This window comes from Carassius carassius, chromosome 32 (assembly GCF_963082965.1).
Source record: "Carassius carassius chromosome 32, fCarCar2.1, whole genome shotgun sequence".
Taxonomy (NCBI): Eukaryota; Metazoa; Chordata; class Actinopteri; order Cypriniformes; family Cyprinidae; genus Carassius; species Carassius carassius.
The window spans coordinates 4,487,415-4,498,799 of record NC_081786.1 but is presented as its reverse complement, the minus strand read 5'-3'; the positions used below and the strand labels follow the sequence as shown (position 1 = coordinate 4,498,799).

The 11,385-nt window shown below is 37.6% G+C and overlaps 1 protein-coding gene across 4 annotated transcripts in view; it reads right to left on the bottom strand.

The window, feature by feature from the left end:
* Positions 1-4,800: 4,800 nt before the first annotated feature.
* Positions 4,801-11,385, bottom strand: part of LOC132112450 (neuronal PAS domain-containing protein 3) — a 312,773-nt gene continuing 306,188 nt past the window's right edge. For 3 of the 4 annotated variants that reach the window (XM_059519926.1, XM_059519929.1, XM_059519928.1), the window contains 2 exons: positions 10,979-11,094; positions 4,801-9,792 (listed from right to left, as the gene is read on the bottom strand). In XM_059519926.1, coding sequence (XP_059375909.1) covers positions 8,390-9,792; positions 10,979-11,094 — 1,519 coding nt within the window. In that variant the 3' untranslated portion in view covers positions 4,801-8,389. The remainder of the gene's footprint in view (positions 9,793-10,978; positions 11,095-11,385) is intronic. The other variant, XM_059519927.1, reaches the window with a different exon arrangement.

The following is an 11,385-nucleotide window of genomic DNA, read 5'->3' as shown; positions in this document are numbered from 1 at the left end:
ATATGTATACCAGTAAAACAATAAGGAGTAGATAAGAGAGATTTTTTTTTATATATATATATATATATATATAACAGTGGTTATTGTATGTTTCAGAAATATGTCACCAAGCATTATAAATATGTTCTTTTAATGCTTGTCCTTTTTTGTTACATGCTATTATTTGCTGTTTTGGCACATATTTGAATGTTATTTGTGCAATTTTCAAACACTTCAGTAGAAAGGAAATTTGATACTTGTCAGTGGACTTTTGAGCTGTGTGTATATATAGATGCTTTTATTATTTTTGAACGACAGTTTGATGTTGAATGAGACTCTTTCAATAGAGATGTTTATAAAAGTCATTCTGTACGGTTCACAAACTTTTAAAAAGCACTTGGTCAGATGATATTGTTTATTTGTTCAGTCCCAGTGTGTGTTAGTGTTTAATGAGAGAATTGAATCAGCTTGCATGCAGGTCAGCAATGCTGCTCAACACACCCTCGGATCAATATTATTTGACAGTTGTTAGGCTAAGCTTTATAAAATGTTTCTTTTACAAAAGTTGTTCTGGGAAAAAAAAAATGTATGAACAGTTTAGTTCATGTACGCTACTGTACACAAACTGAGATTTACAACTATTTCAAATGGCCTAATTAAACAATCTGTTGACATGTTTTCAATTGTCTAATTGTTTATAATTTTGTCTCAGTAATAAAGTTTTTTTTTCCCATTGGCCATAATTTACCACTAGGTGTCACTGTGTCCTCATTGTGCTGTTTCATTTAGCGAAGATATAATACATTTCGTAAAAGCAAACAGATAAAGTAACTTAATACAATTATTTTTATTTTTATATATGAATGTTATCGTTTTTCTATCCTTTATCTCGCGCATAACAGACGGTGACGTACGTTTTCCTTTTTCAAAATTGGCGCTGAAAGACCGTTAATTAGCAAAACATCACTCACATTAGTGATTTAACGACAACCCTTTAAGCAAAACTGTCCTCCATTACTGTGAAAGGAGAGGAAACATGAAGGCCCATCTCACTAAGAGAAGGTAGGAGCAACAATAGTTCATATTTCCTGATTGTAAAGTAGTAAATTTAACCGTTGCGTAATTACCACAGGAAGTGTAAAGTTAGTTATCTTTATAAAACCAGTATGCCGAACACATTTACAAACTATAATTCCAACCGCAGCTGCATTTCCTATTTGAAAACTGCACGTAAAACAGTGAAATTCTCACAAAGGGTTCGTAAATATACTAGTGTTAAAGTAATATATAGGCTAATATGAAATATATTTACCCTTATGAAAACAAACAAACATGGTTACACGTTTACTACAATAAAAACATGATTAATTTTCGAAAGGCCAGTAAAGTGAACATTTATCCTGCAACACTTGCTGTTAGATGGATTCAAAAAAGTTATTACGTCTATGAAAATCTGAGACTTAAGAAAGATCACAAGAGGACTTAACTCTTCATCGTGTGAAGGTAACGTTACAAAAGATCACTGCTGAAACAAAAGAGCTCTGTAGATGTTATTACTGACTGTAACCACTAGATATCACCCTTGCCAAACTGGATTTCACAACTGAAAAGCTGTCGAGGTTCTAAGATATCACCGAATTCAAAATCCAACATCTCATCAAAAACATAAATCAAGTTAACGTTAGGTCCATTACGAAAACTAACCATGGTTGTACTACAAATAAAAAAAACAAACAAACAAAAAAAAAAAAAACATGGTTATTATAGTAAAACCACAAATTTACCATGGTTTTGCTACATTACCTATAGTTTAACCATGGTATAAATATGTGGTTATACAAATGGTAATCAATATGCCAAAAAAAAAAAAAAATGCTTACTTCACTTTTACTATAATAAAACCATGGCTAATTTTCGTAAGGGCATACCTGATATCTAATATCTAAAGTAATCTTTGAAAACCTGTGCCTCTGTCTCTCTCTCTCTGTCTGTCAATCTATCTATCTATCTATCTATCTATCTATCTATCTATCTATCTATCTATCTATCTATCTATCTATCTATCTATCTATCTATCTATCTATCTATCACATTTGCTAGAATACAGGTCGTTTTAATATTCGTACAGCTCAGTATATAAAAACATTCCTGCCTCTGATCAAACACGTGTTAAACTGCTTTGAACAGTATGAATTGCTCTCAGTAGATGTGAAACAGTTCATCTCTCATATTCATATAAGGTTCTATGTACCTGTAGCTGCTCTATTGAGAGGCTCTTTGCTATGTAAACACACTCTGATTTCCAATAAGGACTGTATGGGGAGATGGACAGCTCCTAATCGTTAGGGAGGATTCAGGTTTGGGCTTTTTCACCTCCTCTTCCTCCTCTCTCTTTCTCTATCTCTCTCCTGTGATCTATCATTCATGTGCTTCATTTAAAATTGCGTAAAATATTTAAAATTGGTTGGATTTCTTCAGTGGGCTTCAGCAGTGACCTCCCTCTCAGTGCCTGAAGTCAGTGGAGAAAGATAGACTGCAGGGAGAAGGGAGAGAATAAGAGAGAAAAACAGGGCAAAGAGGAAAGGTGTAAGGGAGACAGTGAAGGAAAAAAGGATGAACAAGTAACAGTGTTACTTAGAATTGAATACTAGCTTACGATACTGAACACTGCGTGGTATACACTATATACTGTCTTCATTTCTCTGTATTAAACAGTGTTATTCCACTGTAAATGTTTCAAACATTAGTGCTGACCTCATTAAGTGGCATGTGACTGGCATCCAGTAGGGTTGGACGCTATACCAGTATGAGTAGCTAGATTGCATTCTGTTTCAACTATTTCTTCCATTTTGTATTTTTGGGTAAGAATAAGAAGCACTTCATCTGTACTTAGTGTCTTTCATTTCAACATAAGAAAACATTTTTGGAATCTGCATCTCAAATAGCAAGTATTTACACAGTTTATGTATCTCAGAGGGGATGCATTTAAACTGCATATACGTATGTATAAATAGGCCTCATGTTTTGTTTTTAACATAAAACGTTGAAAACTGATATTTGAAATAATTTAAAACATGAATAAATGGTTGAAATGTGAAATTAAAACTGCCAGTAGGTGACAGCAAGTTTATGTTAATGAGTGAGTCATTGAGATTCAACCAATTAATTCAAATGGCTGATTCATGCAGAAACAAAGCATTTGACTGTGTTAATGAGTGAATCACTGAATCATTTATTCAACCGATTCATTCAAAAAGATGATTCATTCAATAAGTAAACACCATCCATTGCTTAGAGACACAAAACAGTGCTGTGATCTTTGTTTGGAACTATTTTCATTGGCAAAAAATTGAGAAAAAACAAGCAATATTATGTCTAAAATGTAAGTCACTTATTGCTTTACTGAACTTGAATAAAATGATTATTACTTAATGTGTTCATGCATCTGCAGAAAAACGGTACTCTTTGTATGATATAGATTTAGTTAAATAGGCCTACATGAAATTATATATATATATATATATATATATATATATATATATATATATATATATATATATATAAACAATAATAATAATAATTTGTGGACAAATATTTTTGTTGTCGAGTAGTCATTTGATCTCATATGACCTAATGTAAGAGCCGGCAATACTGCGGCTTGACCAGTGTGGCGCTGTAGTGCAAGACTAATTCAGCTCTCCTGGATGCAATTCAAGAGAAGACTGTGCTTCAGAGCAAATGCAGCAGAACCGAGAAGGCTGCTGAATGGCGTTTGGATGATTATGTAAACATATGCTGCGTGCTTTCCTCTCAATAACGAAATAAACACAACAAAAACTGACCGTGGTGTGAAAACAGCAGTTTTATACATATTTAATTACAGCGATGTGGATGTTTTCACCAGCTCTGCATTTCTGTACTCCAGTCAAGTCATGTTTATTTATATAGCACTTTATGCAATGGATAGACTTAAATCAAGCCGCTTTACAATATTAAACATGAAAAACCAGAGTCAGTGTCTCTTTCAGTTAGAATTACAACCTGATTTTTTGTTATAAAGCAGCTCTCCAGTGTGGAGCTAGCTAATGATAAAATATTTTGATTAGTGGGAAAAAAAATTCTTTGTTTTTTTATTTAATTAAAGTGATAGTTTGATTTGCAGAGATCAAAACTTGATCTAGTTCAGGACTGTTTCAATTATCATAAACCTATAAGGTATTTTAAGAAAGATGTTGTGAAGGTTGTGCTTGAATAAAATAGTTTATCCAAAAATAAAGCATCTCATCACTCACCTTTATTTTGTTTTGTTAAAATAGTTACTTTTAGTTGATTTAACACACTGTAAATGGGAGGTCAATTCTAGTACATTGCGCACATTATAGCATATGTGTGCATTATTCTAACAGATATGGAAGAATCGTAATAGTAATCTTATGTATTTTCTGAGACACCTGTTACATGAAGTCAACACTATTGTGACTAGTGTGTTTCTAATCTTATTGTGTAGAATTTATTGGATCATGTTAGTCCAAACAAATAAATGTCGTTATCTTTATTTTTTTTTAAAACGAAAGAAAATAAATTAACTTGTTCTGCCACTGAAACAACTTTACTTTGTTTGTATCTTTCCTGGCCAACCCTGACCACTTTGCACTATCTAATCAATTCCTAATGGATTCAATCAAATTCCTTCACTCCAAACATTCTTCTTCTTGAATATCCTGTTTCACTCATCTGAGCAATAAAAATGGTCTGTTCTCACAGAGCAAGACCTAACATTGTCGAAAAAGATCTAAAGTAAAACACTTTTAAAAGGAAGCATTTTTCCCCTTTTATTTAGCTTTGCCGTAGGAAGTTACAGTGAGATCAGTATAATAGAAGACACAGATTGAAATATTCCTGCTAATTGAAAACCTGGTGAGGATACCGTGAGGTGGAAAAACATGCCAGAAATACCCGTGATATTCTGTCCAACGTAAAGGAGATTCACTGTCAGAAACAAAGGTCCTGGTACAAGTGCACTGGATTGCCATTCATTGTATGTGGAAGCAAAAGTCAGCAGGGCTACATGGGAATATTGATATTCCCTTACCTGAAACCTGTAGGTAACTAAAAATGGCTACATTAACCAAAACTAAAGACTGGGAGAAAAACATAGGAGGGAAAGAACAAACATGAAGAAACAGGAAAGTTGGAATGCAAAGAATAATTACTGATGTTCGGCATTCACTTATGATGAACAGAATGTAAAAGAAATGATGCCAGATAGTAACAAATCCAAGATAAGTTTATTATGAATATGGCACCTGTAAGATGGTAAAAAAACTGTGTTACAGAAAGACAACCATGTATGACATGTCGCTTTAACTGATGAAAACCTACAAAAGTATAAAATAACCCTGTTGTAAAATGAAGTATGTACATTTTTGAATTGCAGCATTATTCATGGTAAATGAACAAAAAATGTGTTTCCAAAAAAATAAGCCAGGCACTCAAAGTTAGCTTCAGTTAGTTTTTTCTTTTTGTCTTTTTTCCTCTGAACACAAAAAAACAAAATAAAAATGTACCATAGTTTTTTCTTTTTAATATTTTAATTTGTTTGTACTTAGAATTTATAACACTGTTAACACTGATACTTAGAGAATCCCCTTTCTCCCATATTCTTCTACTTGGCACCAAGTTCCTCATAAAAGAATCTGTATAATTGTACAAGAAATAGTTAAAAACACAGACACAGTCTTCACAGGTAATGAAGTGATTTCTCATATTGTAATTTTAAACACTATTTATCTGACAGCAGCTGAGATTAGTTTAAGATTAAATCACCAGCAATCATTTTGACACAACACAGATACATTGAAACAGCTCGCCCGGCTGTTCTGTTAGTAACATATGGGTGTATTTCCTGGTCCACAGTGTCTGTTTTTGGAGCTGCCCCCAAGCCCTGTCCTGACCGCTTCTGCTCTACGTACAAAATGCTAAAATCTAGGATCCTGTTAACCTGCAGCGGTGACGCCAAACTCTCCTGCAACCGTTCCAACAGCGAGTCCCGTTATTGTCATTTTTAAAAACATTAACATCATGACCTGGGTTTGAGTAACAACACGTCTTCACAGAAACCACAGACAAAAGTTTCCTGATGTCGGGGGGAAGCCTGATTCAGGTAAAAAGACAAAGGCCCCCCCTTCCCTTTGCTGGACAGACTAAAAAACACTAAACATTGACAAAGCCGCTGGACCGAACAAAATCAAGTAAACCAAACAATCAACTTAGTAAACATGCATTTCCAAAACACCTATAAAAATAGATTTTATAGTGCGAAATATTTTTTTCATCTCTTTAGAAATCTTTAAAATTGTTTATTGTCCTGAAATACTACCGTCATCTCTTTTTTTTTTTCCTTTGAGTTGCAGGGTCCTTGAAGTCAACAGGTTTGGTGGAAACCAATGAAATACACCCAATGCACAAGAGAAGCACAAGGGACTCTGGGAATGTTTCACATCTGAGGCTTTTAAGGTTCCAGTCTGCTAAATGCTACTTCAGTTTTTTTTTTATTCCTCATCACCTTTGAGCTGGAAACTGCAATCCCAGAATTCCTCAGTGGCAAAAAAATGGCTCCTTAAACCTTTGAGCTAGTTTAGAGTCTTTTATCTCTGAGAAGAGAGAGAGGTCTGTAGACTACACGACAGCAAAGCAATAGCAGAAACAGAAAAAAGTAATACATACAAAAAGGAAGCAGCAAAATAGGTGACACTACATTGGAAGGCCACCACACAAAATCCACTAACCTCCACTGGTTCACTAAGACTGCAAGGGGGCTGGAAGGAGAACCAATGTTTCCCTGTCCGAGCCCGGACTAGCACAGAGAGGACAAAGGACAAAACAGCTACATTAGCTTAGTATATACTGCATATAGTAACACACACTTAAGTTGCTATGGAGACTGACAGCCAATGACACTTACACATTGTACAAGTTTACGGTTATCACGCTGTGTAATAGATGACTTGATGGACGGCTGCCAAAGGATGAAGTGACAGTTTTCTTCCGTTTTATTACTTTAGGTTTTTTTTTTTTTTTTTTTTTTTTTTTTTACATCAAATCACAGTGTTTTAACACCATACTGTGATAGTAAAGTTATTTTTGGCAACAATGGGTAAAAATTAGGAATGGATTTTCAAAAAAAAATTTTTTTGATTGAAAATGCATGTCCTTATTACAATCTCCATTTGATATGTGATTTCCAGAGAGAGTTAAGGGGTATAGGGATGAAGGGGAACTGATTTCGGAAAGGACACCAGGCTTTAAGCTAAAGAGGGAGTGTAAACAATTAACCCAAAAATTATATTAAAAAATCTCCAAAACAATGAAAAAAGCTTTGATCAAAGCCTGTTGGAGTTTAACATTCATCTTCAAGTTTATGATGCAAAATAAGTCTCAGTTGAACTGAGAGATAAAAAAGAATTCAACAAACAAACAAACAAAAAAAACTAACAAACTTCTGTATCCCTTTCCAAACTCAATCTGATCGAGTTAAAATACTCTCCCATGCTCATGGGTAAGTGATGAACATAAAAAAAAACTAAAACAAAAAAAAGTCTGTTGAAGGTTTGACTTTTCTGTGGAAAAGCCCTGAAGCCGCCGTTTGTCTGGAGTTCCGGAACAGTACCTACATCAGCCAGCTGAATGAGGGTAACTCAATGATAGCACCATGAATCTGCAAACAGAAGATGGAACTGGAAAAATCTCACACTGACCTGTTCCATGTCCTGGGATTTTATAGTAACATTCTATTCACAGGTCAATACCCGGCTAAAATTGCTTTTTTTAAATGCATGATTTGCAAGTTAAGTTGAGCTATAAAAAAACGAAGAAAAAGCATTATTTCTAAAATACTATTCCCCCTTTAGAAAGAACCGTAAAACCCTTTGAACTACATCAAACAGGGTAACATCCTTTTGTCAGCATCAATCTCAATTACATCAAGATACCTTTAGAAACATGAACAGTTTCCTTTCTTCTCGATTTTCTTTTTCTAATACCTTTAAGACATCCTAATGAGGATGTTACATACTCTGGACAAATATCTCACCACAGAGAAAACATACGCTACAGTGCTATGAATTTCCGGTGGCTCAAAAGGAACTCTTTACGATAGAGGTGAGTCTTTTTAGTCTGTTTAGAGAAAACGGTCATCAAGAACTTGTGTAAAGAGTCAAGAAAGAAGAAAGTCGAAGAGATAGAAAGACACAGAAAGATAAACCATTCATTTCAGTTACACAAGCTCAATTGCTCAAATTTCAAAGTGCTAGAACATCTCACTTTTGACCAACTTTGATACACAGTCTTTTGCCTCAGAAGAGTCTTTTTAACACAGTTAAACACAGTAATATGGTCTCAATGTTTTGCTTCAATCCTCCTTGCGCTCCAGAGTCTGTGTGTTGTGGATGCCATTGCTGTAGACGGGAAACGGAAGCGTGGAGAAAAGTCCCTCTGCTGTGGTAAAGACATTAGCAGCTGGCATCTGCGTGAGGCCAGCTCCGCTGACTGCACCCCCGAAGGGGGTGGACATGTTGAGCCGGTGCACATGATGGTACAGCATCTCCATGGGCGTCTTAGGGTCTATGCCAAAGCCGGGCCCATCCACAAAGTTCACAGCAGTGTGGGCATTAGGCAGGAGGTTGCCCTGCATGGCCAAGCTGACGTCTGCCGGGGCATATCGGATAGTTCCAGTGGTGTAGACTCGCGGGGAAGCATTGCTAGTGGCAGCAAGTGTGCCTGTGACTCTGTGCACCAATGGAAGTACCATGTTCCCCGCTTGTAACCTCTGCAGGGCTTCCAGGTCACTGGTGTAGAGCAGGGATCCAGAGGAGGTGGGTGTACCCTGCTGCTTGTCCCGTGGTGAGGCCGAGAGAGGTGGGGAGAGTGGATCAGCGGTGGTGGAACTGGAAGGAGGAACCAAGCTGCCCGGAGTTGCGCTGGACACAGAGGTGGGGGCACTATTATTGTTACTGCTGCTACTGTTGCCATTGTAGTTGGGCTTTCTGCTGCCTCCTCCACCCTCGGCACCAGGTGGAGTGAGGACAGAGTCCGGGATGGACACCTGGAGGCCGGCAGGTGGGGGAGAAGGGAAGGTGTCGTGGGGTTTTGTCATACTGTAGGGAGACTCATTGCGGGAGATCTCTCGGTTGGGTGGGTAGTTCCAGATGCTGCTGTCGTTGTCAAAGTTTATAGGTTCTGACATCTCAGTCTTGATCTTCAGCACAGATGAATTGGTTGGGGAGGCTGGAAGCAGGAGGGGAGGCTGGTCTCCAAGGGTGGGGTCCAGGCTGCCAGGGCTGGGGTTAGCAGCCGCTGAGGGAGACAGACGGAGACGTTGCCGACTACCATCCCATTTCTGCTTTTTTCTCCTCTTCTTTCTCTTCTGGTGTTTACTCATTGCTGGCCCGCTTAGCTCTCCTCCACTGTTGCAGTTTTTTACAATATCTTCCACATCATCCTCTTCTTCTTCTGAGGAGGAGCAAGAGGAGGGCGAGTCCTGTAGTTCCTCCACCTCACCGTCACCATAGTGCTCCACCTTTATGTGTAAACCACCCAGGCGGCCCTCCTTGTGGTCAGTTTCACAGTCAGAAGGTTCCAGACTATCATCACTGTCCTGACTTTCTGGATTGCTGGAACTGTCTCCTTCCTCCTGTCGTCTCATCTCTTGCTCTGGTGGCTGACCCGTCTGTTTCTTACTGTCTGACTCTGGATCTTCACTGTTCTCGGAAGACTGATTGCCCTTCCCATCTGACTTGGAGTTTTCATTGTCTTCTGGGAGAAAGAAAATGTTTTAGAGGACAGGTTTCCATATACGTCAGTTTATTAGACAAAGTAAGGTTTCTTGCACAAGAAACAGAGTTCACTAAACATTTTCAGGGGTTTTATGTGAAGGGTATTCATTTAAAGTTTGGAAGTGCTCCAGTTGGATATATATTATGCTTCTTAAGTACAGGACACAATTACACTAAGGACATAAATTGCTCTTTGATGTTCTGTTTTTGGCAACAGCATTAGCCACCGGTGACTTATGTGACGTTATTTGTCATTAATAATTAGTTTTGTCATGGTCAACTCAAATTCTGTTTAGAACAAGTGACTTTGATAGATCAAGGTGAGATCAAACAATGTATCAGAAATCATTAATTAAAATTCTTTTTTTTAAAGCGCATGAATTAAGAAGTTGGGGGAAAACTGAACTGTGAGGCATACATCTCACAGGGATTTGGAATTTCTGGCCTTAGGAAAAACATATCTGCATTGGAAGAGAAGCGCGGAGAGAGAAAAAGAGATAAAGAGACAGAAAGACAGAAGGAGAAGGCGGAGTGTAGAGATTGGTAGGGAGTGTGAGAGGAGAAGAGGTCTTGGTTTGGTCCAGCTGCAGCTGGCACAGTCTGTAACCTTTGTGATGAAGGCTGGCAAAAGGCTCGGCAGGAAGAGATGCCCAGGGGCCAATATGTTGGCACTTTCCCCAGACTGTCAACCGGCCCTTGTTCACTCACAGCCTCCACCATCTCTGGAATCTCACTTCATCTTCTTTTGGAATGTATAATTAATATCTCCAACTGGCTGTGGAGTTTTAATTGACTATTTACCCCAGTTTTAGGGACATATCGAAAGCACCACATTTCCTTGTCCTACATAATTTCCAGTAATTATTGAAATGAAGATATTTTACACAGCAAGAGCCCTCAGATGAGACATTTGCATTTGGTTAAAAGAAAATTTTCAAGTGTGTTCTGTGTTACTTTACTGTACAACTAGTTTGTAAAGAATCTACGATGTAGAATCTAATGTTACCAGAAATGGTTCCATGAATAGATAACAATCTCAGTGCAAGAACCGCTTTAAGTCTTCTGCTCAAGGGACAGCTTGTGGGGATCAAACCAACTTCCTTCCACTTATTATGTAAGGTTCTGTGGCATACTACATTGAAATGGGACAAGGAGTGTTACTGTACCAGAGTTCTCCTTGGAGTCGGATTCAGAATCAGATGTTTCTGAGGACTCTGATGCTTTCTCTGGCAGGTTAGGCAGCTGTGCGATATCCATGGGTGTGTCTTTGTACTCTGGATTACTGCCCATTAGAAAAGAAATCACATAAAAATACACGTTTAGAAGAAATCATTCACAGCCGTGTGAAACATCCTTCACTCTCTTTAGAACGTTCCAGATATCCTGATTGATTCACTGAGGCCCAGACCACAGAGCATTCTAATGATCTCTAAGCCCGAACAGACCCAAAAGCAGTAAGAAATCACACTGCAGTTTGAGAAGTTCAGTGTGTTTGCCCTTCGTCATCTTACAAAAGAACAGACTATTACTAACTTTCTCAAGAAGGAAAACACTTTCATGTTGTTACAGTGCT